The sequence below is a fragment of the Lycorma delicatula genome, chromosome 12 (genome assembly GCF_047948215.1).
Source record: "Lycorma delicatula isolate Av1 chromosome 12, ASM4794821v1, whole genome shotgun sequence".
In the NCBI taxonomy this organism is placed as follows: domain Eukaryota; kingdom Metazoa; phylum Arthropoda; class Insecta; order Hemiptera; family Fulgoridae; genus Lycorma; species Lycorma delicatula.
The window spans coordinates 4,637,538-4,657,206 of record NC_134466.1 but is presented as its reverse complement, the minus strand read 5'-3'; the positions used below and the strand labels follow the sequence as shown (position 1 = coordinate 4,657,206).

General features: G+C 31.4%; 1 protein-coding gene across 3 annotated transcripts in view; it reads left to right on the top strand.

The window, feature by feature from the left end:
• Ac78C (adenylyl cyclase 78C) overlaps positions 1–19,669 on the top strand; it is a 686,763-nt gene that overhangs the window by 592,791 nt on the left and 74,303 nt on the right. For all 3 annotated transcript variants that reach the window (XR_012758616.1, XM_075380750.1, XM_075380751.1), the window contains exons 10-12: positions 1,575–1,654; positions 12,095–12,244; positions 16,089–16,225. Coding sequence is in view for 2 of the 3 variants with exons in the window: in XM_075380750.1 (XP_075236865.1) it covers positions 1,575–1,654; positions 12,095–12,244; positions 16,089–16,225 (367 nt within the window). In the remaining variant the exon portion in view is untranslated. The remainder of the gene's footprint in view (positions 1–1,574; positions 1,655–12,094; positions 12,245–16,088; positions 16,226–19,669) is intronic.

Sequence of the window (19,669 nt, the reverse complement as noted above, 5' to 3'; positions counted from 1 at the left end):
CGTATGACCACAGGTGATCGATCCTGGATATTTGCTTACGATCCTGAAACAAAACGGCAAAGCCAAGAGTGGAACACTCCGTCATCTCCTCGACCGAAAAAATGTCGAATGAGCAAATCGAAGATCAAACCCGTGCCGATTTGCTTTTTTGACAGTAGGGGTATCGTGCATACAGAATTTGTTCCTCCAGGACAAACCGTCAACCAAGTGTTTTACAAAGGTGTTCTGAAAGGCTCAGGAAAAGAGTGATCCGCGTGAGACCAGACATTGCAGACAAGCGGATGCTTCGTCGTGACAATGCCCCGTGTCACACGGCCATTTCCATCAGGAAATGTTTGACCTCACAACGCATTTCTACGGTTCCTCGATCCTCCCTGTTCACATGATTTGAATCCTTGTGACTTTTCCTTTTCCCGAAATTGAAACGCGTCTTAAAAGGACGTCATTTTGGAACTCTGGAAAACATTCAAAAGTGTGTGACCGACCGGTTAAAAGCCCTACCGGTTGAAGCCTTCCAGCGCTGCTACCAGCAGTGGGAACAACGACTTCTCCGGTGTAGCTAGGGAACTATTGTTGTTTGAAAAAAATAAAAACTTTGGTAAGTGAAAAGTCAGTCTCATTACTTTTCTCACACACCTCGTATGTACGTTGCAGATTATTTTTTTTTTCGGAGCTGCTGAAGGGTTTTCCGGGTTTATATATCACAACTTAATTATTCGTTGTTAAAACCCGATCGGCACAAAAATACAGAGTAAACTAAAATTAATGAAAGTAACAGTGAATAAAAACTGTTAAGTATACCATACCGTTTAGAGTAACACGACAACATACACTGAACTAATTTCTTTCACTAAACTGTTGTGAAGTATTACAAACGGTGTTAACGTTATTAAACATCGATAACAAAAAATCAACAAAATTTTTTAATTGCTTATCATCGGCATGCGAAGGCGCCAGAAAAGTGATAGCTGAAGCAGTGGTTCCCAAACTTTTCCGAGTCGCTGCGCCCTTTTTCAATTAAAATTGTTTCATGACGCCCTGCCATAAATAAAAGTACGACTACTCGTAAGTAATAGAACTCGTGTATCTTCATTATTTTTTTACTTTATTAAAATTAAATTAATAATTATAAATGTCTCGGTTCAATTAATTATGACGCTTTTACAATATTTCGCGGCACCCCTGTGAAGACGCCGCAGCTCCACGGTTTGGGGGGGGGGGGTGGCGCGGCGCACAGTTTGGGAATCACTAAAAGCAAGAATTGTACTTGCACGTGGGAGTGACAGAATGCCGCAAGCCGTAACTACTGAATATTACTCATATATGCTGAATTCATATTTATGTCTGCCGCACAGTTTCGGGAGTCAAGAATTAGTTCCCCGAGTTCCTTATATATCGATTATTACATACCATACATATATCCGGTCTTACTACTATACTAAGCTGTTGAAGCAGATCGTTCATATGTACTCCATCATAAAATATGAAAGCATTTGTTTCTTAATATTTAACACTACTATTGTGATAATTTCTTTGTTTTTTAGTAATTTAATACAATTTTTTATGGGTTTCAGCGTGGGCTAGCCAATGCAGTGCTCAAGAATTAGTTAGAGTATTAAATGATCTTTTTGCCAAATTTGATAAATTGGCTGCTGTAAGTACAAAAAACTTTTTTTAATTTCTACTTGTATCGTAATTTATTCTATTTAAATTTAGTAAGATATTGTAGAATACACGTTTATCAAATTTCATTAAAATAACTCAATCTGTTCTTAAGATACAAAAATCTTTATTGAAAAAAAAAATAATAATCTGACAACACTAAAGCCGCGTGACGGTAAAGTCCTATAACTGTGGGTTGTTTCTGATGCACGGCTTACACGCACAGCTTCATTTAAAACATTTATCATTTTATTTTAATATATTATTTTTTTCGTTTAATTCAATGATTCTAACTAAAACGCGCGCGCATACCGTATTTAATTCGCACGGGTGTGGCGGTACTAATTAAAATAATGTAATTTCAAAACTTACATAGAACAAATTTCGCTTTTACGGTCGGGATCTGCTGTAGCCGCGAGACTTAACGCACCTGGTATCCGCTGAACCAGACGATCGAGTTCGTGACCCAACCAGATCGAGTTATACTGTTTTACACTTTAATTCGTGTATTTAACTCTACCGATCACCTGTGACGTCACGACATAGCGGACGACTACAACAGCATTTTTTGGGCTGGGGATGCGATTTTGTAAATATTGTTATTTTTTAATCGTTAACAAATGTACATAAGAAAAATATGACCGTAATTAGGCGAAATCTCGAGATATTGAGGGTGCCCTTGCTCTACAGCCTCACCCTCTTGACTTTTTAAGTCGAAGCATCATTGTCCCGTATATAGAAGTAATCTGATAAGGTTTGGTCAAAATCGGTCCGGTATTTCTACGTGATTTAAAGGCCGACACCAAAACAAGTACATACGAATATTAATATCCGGAAAATTTCAATCCGATTTTTTTGGATTTTTAAGGTTTCAAAACGTTAATATCCGTATGCGCAAATCGGACCGATTACAATATTTTCCCTTCTAAAGCTACAGCTCTACTATAGCGATATCTAGACGGGAAACTAAAAAAAAAAAAAAACTATAAAAAAGTAAATTATGCCGACATTTGTGGCGCGTGTATTAAAGTCTCGGCCTTTCATTCGGTAGTCTAGAGTTTGAATCCCGGTCAGGAATGACATTTTTACATGCTGGAAAAATTGCATTCGTCTTTATACTCTGAAGTAATCGTTTAAATAAACAAATTAAAGTATAAATTTGTAGAGTATTCCACAAACAATGTAACAAACTCCTAGGACGCGTTCTGGTAGTGAAAATAAAGTAGAAAGTTCATATAAAACATAGATGCCGTATAGCCTCACACATTTGATCGTTTAATTTGAAAATTTAATTACATCAACGACCCATATATAGAAGGAATCTGACCAAGTATGGTTAAAATCGGCCCAGTAGTTCTGGAGATATAAGTTGATTTAGAGGTTGACACTAAACGTACATACACGTACGTACGAATATTAACATTTGGAAAATTTCTATCTGGTTTTTTGGTTTCATGAGGTGTCAAAACGTAAAAACTGCATATGCCCAAATTGGACCGATTAGCTCTGGTATACCGCTTTCAAGTGGGAAATTAAAACACAAAACAGCGGTGAACAAAATATGACGTTTGTTCTCATTTTTGTTTAATGTTTTGAATCGGCCCCTTAAATTCCACCAAAACATCTAGAATACCTGTGTATAAATTACCCATCTAGTATTTGTTTGACTCAAAAACTTTAAAAACGTTAGGTTTTGACATCCGGTTCATTCTCTGTGCCGGCCTCTGTGGTGCGAGTGGTAATGTCTCGGACTTTTATCCGGAAGTCCTGGGTTCAAATCCCAGTCGGGGATAGCATTTTCACTTATGCTACAAATCATTCATCTCATCCTCTGAAGCAATTCCTAATGGTGGTCCTGGAGGTTAAACAAAAAAAAATAAAAATTAAAAAAGTTAATTTCATAACTGTTCAAAATTTCACAATTGTATTACGAACTTTTAACAACGAATTTAATCGGTCCTAAGTATAGATTACCTCCCTTCTGCCCTTAAATGTTGTCATCAAAATACAATGTGTAACTTTTTTTAAATATGTACCTATTTTAGCTTATAAATAAGGACATTTTTGCGATACATAAAATAATTTTAAAAAAGGTTTTTGATTTTTTAGTTTAGGATCCAACGGGACATAACATGAACCATAAGTACCAATCATTCATGAATTTTACTCATCGATTAAAATTCTGGACCCCAGATGACCTACCTTCCCTAACCTCTTTACTGATTACAACAAAAAAATAAACAACATCAATGTCCTATATTCAGAAGTCATCATACAAATTTCAAAAAAGTTGAATAATGAATCCTGAAAATATCAAGCAAAATAATACTAAAGAAAAAGGACAAAAATTTGGCATATTATCCCCTATTTCTGAATCAAATCCCCCAAATAAATAACCAAAGGGACAAACTTTATTGTGGAATCATCTAATTAATGTAGAATGTGACTTTGAGGTCATAAAGGGGTTTTTATTGCTCTTACCCCTTTATGGGAGATTTGAATAAGACCAAACACTGTCAGAAAGTATTTTAGTGACCTAAGGCTCATTATTAAATTATGTAAAAAATTTTACCTACATCTGAGTAAATTTTAAGATTACATGATCCTATTCCTCAGTGCTCTTTCGCAGATTGCAATCACCAAAATTAAACACTATCAATTCTTCTTATACAGAAATCATGCTGAATTTCATCTGAATTGTTCCATTTGGTCTACAGAAATAAATAAAAAACAGACCAACGTATTCTGTTAGAATTATTACATCAAATTAGTACAAGAATGAGGTGACTGAGTATACGACAAAAGGAAAAAAGTTTTTATTACCAGCTACCCATTTATCTGAAGGTTTCGATTAGACCAAACATCATTAAAAAGTATCTTAGTTACTTATGATGCATTAAACTTTTTTTTTGTCTTCAGTCATTTGACTGGTTTGATGCAGCTCTTCAAGATTCCCTATCTAGTGTTAGTCATTTGATTTCGGTAAACCCCCTGCATCCTACATCCCTAACAATTTGTTTTACATATTCCAAACGTGGCCTGCCTACACAATATTTTCCTTCTACCTCTCCTTCCAATATTAAAGCGACTATTCCAGAATACCTTAATATGTGGCCTATAAATCTGTCTCTTTGTTTAGCTATATTTTTCCAAATGCTTCTTTCCTCATCTATTTGCTGTAACACCTCTTCCTTTGTCGCTTTATCCACCCGTCTGATTTTTAACATTCTCCTATAGCACCGCATGTCAAAAGCTTCAAATCTTTTCTTCTCAGATACTCCGACTGTCCAAGTTTCACTTCCATATAAAACGACTCTCCAAACATATACTTTGAAAAATTTTTTCCTGATGTTTAAATTAATTTTTGATGTAAACAAATTATATTTCTGACTGAAGGCTCGTTTCGCCTGTGCTATTCGGCATTTTATATTGTTCTTGCTTCGTTCATCTTTAGTAATTCTACTTCCCAAATAATAAAATTCTTCTACCTCCGTAATCTTTTCTCCTCCTATTTTCACATTCAGCGGTCCATCTTTGTTATTTCTATTACATTTCATTGCTTTTGCTTTGTTCTTGTTTATTTTCATGCGATAGTTCTTGCATAGGACTTCATCCTTGCCGTTCATCGTTTCTTCTAAATCCCTTTTACTTTCAGCTAGAATTACTATTTCTTCTGCAAATCGTAGCATCTTTATCTTTTCACTTTGTACTGTTACTCCGATTCTAAATTGTTCTTTAACATCATTAACTGCTAGTTCCATGTAAAGATTAAAAAGTAACGGGGATAGAGAACATCCTTGTTGGACTCCCTTTCTTATTACGGCTTCTTTCTTATGTTCTTCGATTATTACTGTTGCTGTTTTGTTCCTGTAAATGTTAGCAATTGTTCTTCTATCTTTGTATTTGAACCCTAATTTTTTTAAAATGCTGAACATTTTATTCCAGTCTACGTTATCAAATGCCTTTTCTAGGTCTATAAATGCCAAGTATGTCGGTTTGTTTTTCTTTAATCTTCGTTCTATTATTAATCTGAGCCTAAAATTACTTCCCTTGTCCCTATACTTTTCCTGAAACCAAATTGGTCTTCTCCTAACACTTCTTCCACTCTCCTCTCAATTCTTCTGTATAGAATTCTAGTTAATATTTTTGATGCATGACTAGTTAAGCTAATTATTCTGTATTCTTCACATTTATCTGCCCCTGCTTTCTTTGGTATCATAACTATAACACTTTTTTTGAAGTCTGATGGAAATTCCCCATTTTCATAAATATTACACACCAGTTTGTATAATCTATCAATCGCTTCCTCACCTGCACTGCGCAGTAATTCTACAGGTATTCATTCTATTCCAGGAGCCTTTCTGCCATTCAAATCTTTTAATGCTCTCTTAAATTCAGATCTCAGTATTGTTTCTCCCATTTCATCCTCTACAACTTCCTCTTCTTCCTCTATAACACCATTTTCTAATTCATTTCCTCCGTATAACTCTTCAATTTATTCCACCCACCTATCGATTTTGCCTTTCTTATTATAATTCGGTGTACCATCTTTGTTTAACACATTATTAGATTTTAGTTTATGTACACCAAAATTTTCCTTAACTTTCCTGTATGCTCCGTTTATTTTACCAATGTTCATTTCTCTTTCCACTTCTGAACACTTTTCTTTAATCCACTCTTCTTTCGCTAGTTTTATTAAACTATATAAAAAAAAATTAAACAACCTTTGAGTAAAATTTTCAATATCTTTCTGTCCTTTTTACAAAAATTAAATGTCATTGATGTCCCTTACACAAAAAGTAGCTGACCCGTTTAGCCAGAACCTGGACTCTCAGAGCTCAGGTCGTAGGCGAATCACGGAGCCAACAAGGGGACAAGGAGCTTCCCCCATAGCTGCTCATAAGTCATCAAGATCTGCAGAAAATCCTGATGTGTAAAATTTGACCCGATAAGCATGCTTTCCTGAATAGTATGCAATGTATTGTCACACTTTATAAATATTTAGCCGGAAAGGTAAACTAATAGAATTTTAAAACAAATATTTATTAACTTTGTGTTTAGTTAGTCTTGTTAATTTAACTTTTATAATACAATGTAGTAGTACACAGGAAAATCTGTTGTTTTCATATGTATTGAAGGATTTCAAACATTCAAGCATTTCCATTGATGTTTACACTGAATAAATCTTTCAGTGAAACCAGATGATATTTTAACAAATACTTCATTGAACTATGATTCTGGATTGTAGACATATAAAAAAAATATGTTATGAGCTTATAGCTAACCTATTTTTTTTTTTATAAAATTATCTGTTGTGGATATCACATAACTTCCTTGTATTCCTATTACATTACGTATATTTTTTATTACACATTTTTTTATTTATTTTTTCTTATTGAATTATTATTTATTGTATTTTTTTTTACAATCACAGATTCATAATTATTAATAAATCAATATATTTAAATTAAAAAAGGGGATGAAGTCGTATTCAAACCGATGTACCTTCCCCTTATAAGATCCAAATATTTCATTAATTAAAATTTTATTGGGCTATAACTCTGAAAACAATGAAAATAAGTACCACTTATGATTTATCGTTGAAAAGCTCTCAATAAGGGCTTATTACTGCAGTTAAGAAAAAGTCCAAAATCCAAATCTTTTTTTGATTTTGGGCTTTTTTGGACACTTTTGATTCAGTCGATTGTAATCAAAAGGGGAGGTGCACAACTAGAAGTTACAACAGTCCTAAATCCAAAATTTCAACATTCTAGGATAATTGTTTCTGAGTTATGCAAGATACGTACAGATGTTATGCCGAAACTAGTCAAAATGGAGATTCACAGATTGTCAAAATAGATATTTTTGTTGAAATCAGAAACGCTTTCACAATTACAATACTTCCTTGTACTTGTACAAAATAAATGTTCAAAAAAGGAACAATTTAAGGGACGCAAATAAATGTGTAGGTGTGTCGTTATTATGTTCTCAATGTTTAAAATTTATATAAGAATGTTCATTCAAATGTTTATATTTTTAGTTTCTTGTACAAGTACAAGGAAGTGAAAATATAAATTACATTAACCCTTTAAATATTGAGAATATAATAATGCCACACTTACATATAGTTGCTTCTCTCAATTTGTTCCTTTTTTAAACGTGTATTTTGTTGCCATCACCCATGTTTAGCTGTCATTCACCTATAAGTTATAAAAGAAATATGTTTAATTTGTTTGATAAATCTACAAAATTTAAAAAGTTGTAATTTATCTTTTTATCATGATTAATGGATTACAAAAATCTAAGTATAAATCGTCAGATATACCCAGTGTGTCAGTAAAATAATGGTGGAATTCAAAATACTCGTAATTTTAAAAGAAGGCATGACAGAAACATGAAATATATGTCAGAATACAGAGAATCTCTCCAAAAATCTTATCTGTTCAATGGAATTCAATATACACCCCTTTAATTAAACTTGTAAACATTCAACTTGGCAATATTCTTCTTCTTACCATACGTGTCAGTTGTTATAGACGAAACAGTGTCAATGATTTGAACATAATTTAGTATATGAACATGCTTGTATAAAGATTTATACAGGTAATATCAGGAGTCATTAAATTGTAAACTTAATGAGTCACAAAATGCATTGAATCTTTCTCTGTTCCATAATCATAGTAACTAACAAGCTGTTTGGCTTCCAGCCTTGTAACACAGTTTCTGTGCACCGATACTAAAACTTTGTTTAAACATCAAAAACTTACAGAACTTTTCTTTATTTAGATGTATACTTCATGTCTTTGCCTTGGTTTTTCTTAAAATTATGACTTGATTATGTTTGAAGCCCCATCATTATTTTATGGTTATCTTATATATTGTAATTTTAATAATTTTATTTATCTGAACTAAAATAAATTTTTTATTGCAGTACCTTATTTTGGCTGGCTTTCCCTCGTTTTTTGCGATTAGGCTAACTGTATGTCACGTAGATATCATTTCTTCTGGTTTCTTTTCTATTCTTACATCACTGATCTTCGTGGCAGAGTGATAGCATCTTGGCCTTTTATCTGGAGGTCCTGGGATCAATTCCAGTCAGGCACAGCATTTTTCATACACTACAAAATTCCATTTCTATATCCCATTCAGAAGTTTCAAGCTTATGTGGTGATATCATCAAGCAAAAAAAAAAATCCTTCCTGCATTACTTTAATTCATTTACCTTTTTATATTTTCATAAATTTAGAAAAAATTACCACATTTGATAAAAAAAAGTTCTCTTTCATAGAAAATGTATTTATTATAAAAGAAAATTGTTTAAATTATGCTAAAAAATTCTTTTGAATCCTCTTTCACTACTTACCAGACTTCGTACCTTCATCCTATTATCTATTTCAAAATATGAACAAATATCACACTGGAATGAGATTTACGAGAAATAATCAAGTAATTGTGTATTTTGAAGACTTGGATAAGTCATACTATAATAATGAGATTAAAAATACTTGGACATCATTAAAATGCTACAGAATTGAACATAGATGTATTGAAAAATAAAAGATTTTTCCTTAAAAATTGTATTTTTTTACAAGAATGTATCAAACATTTCAGTTGAAGAACGGGTTATAACTGGAAAATATATAGTTTTGTTTAAATAGCTTTTCATTTCCTGTTCTTAGAATCCTACGTTCTGTAATTCTTTCTTCAATTGTAGGTACCTGTGAGGCTCTTTTGTTCTGCGAGTTTAATAAATAATTGTTTATTTAAGTTTCCTTCATCGTTTTTAATAATTGTATTTTCATTTTTATTTTATTTCAATAATATTTTAATCTTCATAAAAACAAAAATAAATATTAGAGTTTAATAATAAAAAAATATTGCCTTTTGCTTCAATAAAAATTAGATTGAATAGATTTTTATTTCTATTAAAATTTTTAAATGACTATAACTTCTGAACCCACGGACCAATTTTGAAAATTCAAGTTCTCTTATAAAATTTTATGCTTGTCCATTATGCAACTGAATTTCCTCTTTTTTTTTTAAGTCTGTGTTTTGTATTGGAGGGAGAAAGAAAGAGATTGATTCGTTTAATTACCTTCCAATGCATATAATTTAGCATCTTATCTATTCAAAATTTGATTTATTTTTTGTCTCAGAAGTGAAAATGGGTGAATCTAATAATATTTTTTATGCTGAATTCAAATAAAGTTCAGAATTGATCCATTACGTAAAGATTTTTAGAGAAAAATTTTAATTTTACAACATTATGTATTTAAAATGCATTCTTGGTATATATATAATCTAACCTAAAAAGTAGTAATTTGATTTTGTATGATATTTTACACCATGAACATCTTTCTTTAGGGTTCTAAAATAGTCAGCTAGCATACTCAGACCCCACTTTCCTGGATACCACTTTTTCATATGTAAAATATCCTGATGGAACTGTATACCATTTTCATGGCTAACTGTTCCTAGATTTGGTGGGAAAAAATCCAAGTGCAAGTCCAAGAATTTAATCTTCAGTGACGCATTGAATCCCATGATTTTATAAGATTTTAAAATATCATCCACTATTTCTTTGTAATTTTCGGATGTATGGTTTCTTAACATACTTTTGTTTCATAGTGGAGGAGGTTCCAAACTTTTAATTATGAGCCTAAAAGTTCTGCCTCCTTTTTTGATAAACTCAGGTCCCCTTGTGTTAGTAAATGTGGTTCACCGGATGAACATGAAGCTTCATAGTTTGGATCAACCCTTACATCATCATAATCGTCTGTCAAATCTTAATCATCGCTAAGTATGATAGTTTCTGGTGGTTTGAGCCACAGGCCTCATGGCAGATGGTAAATTAGGGTATGAAATAGCGTGCCTTGATTTTGAATTAATGCTCGCAATATTAGTCAGACAAAAGTAACAATTAGTGATCTTTTGGTTCCCGCCAAATCATTGAATCGGCAAAGTTCATGTGCTGAGAACTATTTGACCAGCATATAAGGAGTCTGATGCAAGTATCGCAGTGTGAAGGGCCCAATGTTTGTCTTAGTCACCAGCTTTGCAGCCAAAATAAGGCTCATGACATTTTTTGATGAGAGGAGTAAAACTATATTTCTGAAATATAAATGTTACCTCACCACAAATGTCGTAAAAACTGTTCAAGGAGGTTTTAGACAGTTTCTAGGCATTTTGCAAAATCACACAAAATACAAAAAATATTCACTACACGCCTTGAATTCAAAAGATGAAATGTAAATTTAGAATATGTCGTAGCTCAAAAATGTTTACATTCACTATATTACATCAGCACACACACACACGAAAGATGTAGAGATGTCAATACAGTGAACATTGAATGCAGACTGGCCATGGTTTGAACCAGTAACTCAGACATTATAATCAAAAAAGATGTTGCTTGTGACATCATTTTGACAAACCATAATGACTAAGCCTGTAAGAAAGCTATCTTCTGACTCATTTTAGAATTGCTCGTCCAGCATTTATGACGAATCGTATTGTTTTATGTCATTGCAGACCTTTTTCATAACAACTAATCATTTTTAAATGTTTAACACAATTTTTCTTTTCATTTATGTATTATAATTGCATAATTTCTATAACATTTATAAAACTGAACAGGGTGTAACTTGAAAATTAAGGGTGATAAAAAAATTCTGTTAACATTTTTGAATTCAAGGAGGAGCATATAGAAAACACTTTTTCTTGCCTGGAACAAAATTTTGTATAGAGTAGTTACAATTAAGTTTTTATTTTAATTTAAAAAATGTTCAGACTTAAATTTATCACTTAACTGATTTTCAATATTCAAATTCCATTGTCTTTATAAATTCTATGTAGATTAATTTTTTTTTTCATTTTTCTATTTATTCAATTTAATTTTTTTCAAATTTCATAGTATGATAAAGATAATTACTGTTTTTTAATATAAATATTATTCAAGTTTGTTTATTTTCATATCAGTGGTTTAGGTCATTACTGGAGGCATCTCAACCATAAAGGTCTACAGTCGGGATTTCTGAATCATTAATAAATCTTAAATTTTATGTTTTTTCTTGCCCATCAGGGCTACGCTCACTTTTTTTAAATTAATTAATATATTTTTATTAATCCTTAAATAATGCTAATTAAAAAATAAAAAACCTAAATTTTATACATCCCATTGTACATGTACATGCTCTTATCAATGCTTTACCACAGTTTCCTTGATTCATCTTGGTATATGCTGGGGCAGTTCCCCAGCATTTAGAATAGAATATATATCTCTTTTTTATTTAATTTATAAATTAAAAAGATATATTTGTTTGTAATTGTAAATAACTTTTTCCATTAAAAGTATTGAAGAGATAGTACAATTAATTATTATTTTGATTTTATTCACTTAATTAATCTGTTACATTTCTGATTTTTTATATAGGAAAATCATTGTTTACGTATCAAATTGTTAGGTGATTGTTATTATTGTGTTTCTGGTCTTCCTAAAAGACGTACAGATCATGCTCATTGCTGTGTTGAAATGGGTCTTCATATGATTACTGCTATCCATGATGTTAGAGATAAATTGAATGTAAGTTAAATATTATATTTATATTTTTGGTTTTTTTTGTTATTTTTTTGTATTTTGTAGAAATATTCAAATATATAAAGTTGATATATGCTGAAAAGATATTTAAATAAATTGAAAAATTATATTACGCTCAAAAACCATTTACAAAAAATTTACTTAAAATCTAAACATAGGTTTCATTTTGATTATTAAATAAAAATCATTGGTAAACACTGTAGAAAAAAGTATACGCAGATATTCATAAAATTATACACCTAATTGTTAAGCTAGATATATTTAATTAATCAAAGGAGAAATTTAATTGTACATCACAATAAATGTTAAAAATGTCCAGATTGAATTTTTATGTAGGCATCAACTTGTTTCTTCATGTTCAGTATAATTTTCTTTACAATTACTCACTGATTCTAGAGATGCTATATTTTCGATTGAAAACTGACACTACTCTTTAAGCAATGCCCAGGTGATCACGTAAATAAAAATCTGATGCTGAGAGATCTGGAGACTGTGGAAACAATATTCTGCAGTCATCAATAAATTTACGTAACAACTATGAAGTCAAATTGGCAATATGGTGTGTAGAATTGTTTCTGGCAGTTTATTTCTACGGTTTCAAGCTAGGCAACATATGGGTAAAACTTGATTTTTTTTGTTGTACATTTTGCTTTGTGTACAGCTACAACCAGAAAGCCAATTTTTCAAGAAAGTTTTCTGAATGATTTTTCTGAAAAAAGTAAAAGCGACCGATGAATGTTGTGCAAACTGCCATAATGTAGCAATGATAAACAACGAATGAAAAATATTCTATTTATTTGGCTCTGCAATATTATGAAAACTAGCCATAAGAACATTTTGGCATTCAGAATAAGACTGAGTAATTAATTAATGTCGATCTCAAATTAATGTCAATCTCTGTGGCGATGTGTTAGCATCTCGATTTTTCATTCGGGGTACCCGGGTCTGAATCCCAGTCAGGCATGGCATTTTTCATAGACTAAAAAATTCAGTTTCCATATTCCCATGTACAAACTTCTTTTTAAGTTCCTGTAATAAAATTAGCGACACAGAATTAGAACATATGTGTTTTGACCTTATCTAATGGAATTGGCAGGATGATATATGGTACAATCTTGCTGTCACGAGCAGTTTTTTTTTGGATTCAAGCCAGGAAACAATATTTATACAATCTCATTAAAATATCTGCCTCATCTTGCTGATGGATTAGGAAACCAAATAACGCAGTCCATAGGAGCAAAAAAGGATGTGGGATAAGGAACTAAAGAAATAATGAAATTGGAGGGCCATAGAAATGGTATTATAATGATTGATAGGATGATACCATTTAGGTAGAAAATTTATGTTGATTTGGAGATGATAGACTGTATATGATAATGCTAGGGCTGGAACAATCTCTTGGACTGGTATGAAAATGTAAATACTTAATATATAAGGTAAATGATATTTAATTTATAATAAGATTCACTAAACTTTATTTACTAAGACATAGTAAATGTACAAAATGATACACTTGCTGACAGAGCGAATCCATGTTACTTACAAACTAAGCTCTGAGGGCAACTGCCTGCTGGTGGAGCAAAGCCGATGTTGCTCACAACAAATACTAAGCACAACTCATTTAATGATAGGTTACAACCAAACTTTATTACGAGTTCTCCCACCATTTTTCAATGTCCAACACTTGCAACAAATTTACAAATTTAAAAACGGTATCCATTTTGAGCTGCATAACTTTATGAATGCCCTGTAAAAAAAGGTAATTAAATAACTAAAAAACTAAAAAAAATTATTAATTGCCAAATAATCAGCAGTTATCTAAAATCAATAAATTGTATACTTCTTATGTTTTTTGAATAACAATAAAAATATAAGACATTATTGCACAGTAATGAAATCAAAAGTATTGTACGTAATAGAATGCCAATATCTAAAAATGGCATTGGACATTTTCAAAGGATTGAAAAGTGGAGAAGAGAATACTAAGAACAATTCAGGGACATAAAGTGAATGAAAGGAGACGGTACAGACTTAGATTCTCAGAAGAACTGTATAAAACAGAAAAAAGTTGAAAAAATAGAAAATGCATGAAAAAATGAAGGCCCAACTACTTCAGATGCTTATATCTTTATATCAAACTCATGGAGGTACGCTAACTAAAACTACTTTCTGCTAGTTCTACCCAATAAGGATACTGAAGAGATGGACACTGAAGAACAAACAATTCTAGGCAGAGATAAGTCCTGAGAAACAGTCAAAAAAATTTGAAAATTTTCAGGATATTAACAGATGAGGAGGAGTGATGTACTCAGAGATGATAAGGGAAGAGCAAGTTAAAATGAAGAAGTATTGGGAGGATTTAAGATCAGGAAGTAGAGTGAGAAGAATAAAACATAAATAATGATTGTTATACATGGCTGTAGATGGCTTATAAAAGAAATGTATACAGTTGTTCTTTTACGCAATCCCAAAAGACTAAATTTAGTTTAAAAACATTTAAACCACTGAAATCCCTGACCCAACTTGTTCAGTATGGTGTAATGCTTGCATCTTATATGGGTTAAATGGATAAAAATTAATCTCAAGAAGAATAGAGCTACAATATTTAACTAATCAAAAAGATATTTCTCTTGTAAACAAAATGTAATAATGATTGGAATAATTAAATTAAATTGTGATGTATTTCAAGGGAAAGTTGAGCTACAACTGATTTTTGTTTGTGATGAGCCAAATGCTACTTTTATTAGTGTTTAAATCATCACTTTAGTTTGCCTCCTGTAATTTTGTTATTTACTTTTTTTTTATTAAAAATCTTCTCAATCCCTGTAGTTAGAATCCTTATCGCCATCTTCTTGATCAATGAATCCTTAAATCTTAACCCTTTTATAACTTTTTTCTTTTAGGAAATAGTAAAAAAAAAAAAAAAACAAATGTTGGGTAATTCTAAATCGGATGCTATTAGGGATGTTACAAGGATTCTTTGTTTTGTCGAAAACGTTGAAACAAGATCAAAGAATGTGCTGGTGTATTGTAATTCAGAAAAAAATTATCACCAATTTTAAGTACAATCAGGTCATTTAGTTTCCATTTATCATGCTTACAATGACCTTTTGATTTTTTTCACTCATTTAAGCTACACTTAGATGTTTCTTTGAACTGAGAATATTTCTTAAAAATTTCTAACCCTGATTTTTTTTCACATGAGTGGATGGGACAGAATTAGGTTGACGAAGAATAAAAGTCATATACAATTTTGACATGATCATAATTTTTATAATATGATTTACAGGGAATATACATTGTATAGCAGAGCCGTTCTCACAAGGGGTACTTTCCTTTCTATTTACAGCCGTACATTTACTCTGCTCTACATGTATCTTGCTATAACTGCTCAGCTATATATTACTTCACTGCATCATGCCGGCTAATGATAATAATACATTGTGTACATATATATAGACATGCTTAAATATACTGCAGTCATCTCATTACTGTAAAGAAAATTTCAATTCCTTTGACCAACTCTTTACAAAAAAAAAAAAAATATTTTTGTTAGCTATTACCATTGATTTGCAGTAGATAGTATCACTAATATAGATATGTATTGGCTTACTACTACTTTACCAGCAAGTGCCCATTTTGTGAACTACTGATTTAGACATTACTGAATCTTTCTAAAAATATTTAGTATGAACTCGATTATTTTTATTTTATTTTTTATGGTTTAATTTAGTAAATTCAATCTTATAAGCTTAACAAATAACATATATTTAAAAATATTATAAATTAAAAATATGTGTATATTTATTTTATATTTTTAATTTTGCAGGTTGATCTAAACATGCGTATCGGAATTCATTCTGGATCAGTCCTGTGTGGGGTACTTGGTCTAAGAAAATGGCAATTTGATGTGTGGTCATATGATGTTACACTTGCTAATCATCTTGAATCTGGTGGTATTCCTGGGTATGTTATTTTTATTTTATTTATTTATTTTAATAAAGATGTATAAAAAGAACCTTTCTATAAATGCAAAATTAAGGCATTATAGCACAATTGTAAGACTAGTCATCTTCGACGGGATGGAAACTATAAATATAACTGGAATAAAAAATCTAGTCAAGATAGAAAGAATTTTAAAAAGGATTTATGGTCCAAGAAGGTCAAATATTGAGATTAAATAAAGAGATATGACAAAATTGAAGACCTGTAACTAACAATGTAACTAAACAAGTGTTAGGAGAAGACCAATTTGGTTTCAGGAAAAGTATAGGGACAAGGGAAGCAATTTTAGGCCTCAGATTAATAGTAGAAGGAAGATTAAAGAAAAACAAACCAACATACTTGGCGTTTATAGACCTAGAAAAGGCATTCGATAACGTAGACTGGAATAAAATGTTCAACATTTTAAAAAAATTAGGGTTCAAATACAGAGATAGAAGAACGATTGCTAACATTTACAAGAACCAAACAGCAACAGTTATAATCGAAGAACATAAGAAAAAAGCCGTAATAAAAAAGGGAGTCCGACAAGGATGTTCCCTATCCCCATAACTTTTTAATCTTTACATAGAACTAGCAGTTAATGATGTTAAGGAACGATTTAGGTTCGAAGTAACAGTACAAGTTGAAAAGATAAAGATGCTATGATTTGCTGATGATGTAGTAATTCTAGCCAAGTAAAAAGGATCTAGAAGAAACAATGAACGGCAAGGATGAAGTCCTATGCAAGAACTATCGTATGAAAATAAACAAGAACAAAGCAAAAGTAATGAAATGTAATAGAAATAATAAAGTTGGACCACTGAATGTGAAAATAGGAGGAGAAAAGATTACGGAGGTAGAAGAATTTTGTTATTTGGGAAGTAGAATTACTAAAGATGGACGAAGCAGGAGCGATATAAAATGCCGAATAGCACAAGCAAAACGAGCCTTCAGTCAGAAACATAATTTTGTTTACATCAAAAATTAATTTAAATGTCAGGAAAAGATTTTGAAAGTATATGTTTGGAGCTTTATATGGAAGTGAAACTTGGACAGTCGGAGTATCTGAGAAGAAAAGATTAGAAGCTTTTGAAATGCGGTGCTATAAGAGAATATTAAAAATCAGACGTGTGGATAAAGCGACAAATGAAGAGGTGTTGTGGCAAATAGATGAAGAAAGAAGCATTTGGAAAAATATAGTTAAAAGAAGAGACAGACTTATTGGCCACATGTTAAGGCATCCTGGAACAGTCGCTTTAATATTGGAGGATCAGGTAGAAGGAAAAGATTGTGTAGGTAGGCCACGTTTGGAATATGTAAAACAAATCGTTAGGGATGTAGGATGTAGGGGGTATACCAAAATGAAACGATTAGCACTAGATAGAGAATCTTAGAGAGCTGCATCAAACCAGTCAAATGACAGAAAAAAAACTAACAATAAGAGACTGACGACTAAGATTCTATGGACTCATGGTTCGAATGAATCAATCAAGGCTAAAAAAACAGATCTTCAATAAACTCTGGAATTATAAAGGTCACAGATGAAAAGAGCTCAAAAAGTTTAATATTATAGAAAATGTCTGTCTAGATCAAAAAGAATACAGAGAGGGAATTTTTGATTTAAAGGTTTACATAGGAAAAAGAAAAACTCAATAGGGGAGAATGGACTGAAGAAAGAAAAGCTAAACGCTTGTTAACGTAAATTTAAAAAAAAATTATAAAAGTATTATTTATAGTTTTAAATGCTTTGGGAAAAAATGTTTTTTCTTAATTTTAATAAAGTTTGCATAAAACAAGATAAGTACATCTTTTTTATAGAAAAAAAATATGTTAAACGTACAATAATGAAATTTAGCTAACGCTGCTATCTCTAAATAATCTATTTTTCACTTAAGACCCCTCCATACCCTAAGTGTCTAGGAGGAAAATCAAAAATTCTAAATTGAAAGGTTAGGATTGTGACATATCATTTTAAATGTAATTGAAAACAAAAATTGTTGTGTAGAAAAACGTTGGACTAGAACATACCTAACAAAAATGGTAGCCATTTAATTTTTTTCATAACTAATTTCACAAAGTGATCTACATTACCTCTATCCACATTACAAACCAATAATTAGAATTTTACCTCTATCTGTATTACCTCTGTACTTTCAGTATAAAATAATATTTTTGATAACAAGAAATGGTCGTATTATATTTCTATTGCAATTTTTAATAAACTACCAAACCGTTTAAAAAATATTCCCACCAATTTATATAAAATATGATTAGCAGATTTTCTTTTACAGGATCAATATTACAAAATGATTGTTACTTTCCCATCTAGATAGCGCTATAGTTGTAGAAGGTAAAGTATTGTGATCGGTCCAATTTGGGCATATGCGGTTTTCACTAGATCTTGATGTTTTAACACCTAAGGAACCCACAAAAGCAAAATATCAGATGGAAATTTTCCGGATGTTAATGTTCATATGTACATGTGTGTGTGTGTGTGTTCAGTGTTGGCCTCTAAATCAACTTATATATCCAGAATTACAAACCGATTTTTGACCAAAACTTGGTCAGATTACTACTAAAATATATGGGGCATTTATGCCATTAAATTTTCAAATTAAAAGATTAAGGGGTTGAGGCATAGAGCAAGGCCACCCTCAGTATCTTGAGATTTCACCCAATTAAGGTCATATTTTTCTTAGGCATGTTTCTTAATGATTAAAAAAAACAGTATTTGCAAAAAAAAGTTTTCAAAATTGCACCCCCACAAAAATGTTGTAGTCTGCTATGTTGTGATGTCACATATGAGCGGTGGAATTAAATAAATGAATAATATTTTAAGTATAAAAATGTAATTCAGGGCTGGCTGGGTTTCAAAGTCAATTGCCTGACTGATTTGGTACCTGGTACGTTAAGCCTCGTGACTACCAGTCACCAGTAACCAGTACAAGCAAAATTTGTTCTATGTAAGTTGTGAAATTACATTAGTTTAGTTAGTGCCGCTGGTTTTCATCATCGCCGCTAGTACTACTACACCCGCACGAATTAAATACGGTATGTGCGTGCGGTTTAGTTAGAATCATAGAATTAAATAAACTAAGAAATATTTAAATAAAATGATAAATATTTTTAATTAAGTTGTGTGTGTATGAGTGTATAAGTCGTGCATCAGAGACAATTCACAGTTAGTTGAAAATCCTATAATTGGATTGTTAGTTTTTTTTAAAACTAAGTATTTTTCTGCATTTACCATACAATTATTTCTTGTAGAGCACATTTTATTAAATAATTGCAATGGATTTTATAATTACATTTATTTTTTTATAATATTATATTAAATTGTCCAATTTTTGGTGCTACTGTGATCAATGTTTTACCATGTTCTCCTTTGATCCATCCAGGTAAAAGCTGAGGCAGTTCCTTTTTCTT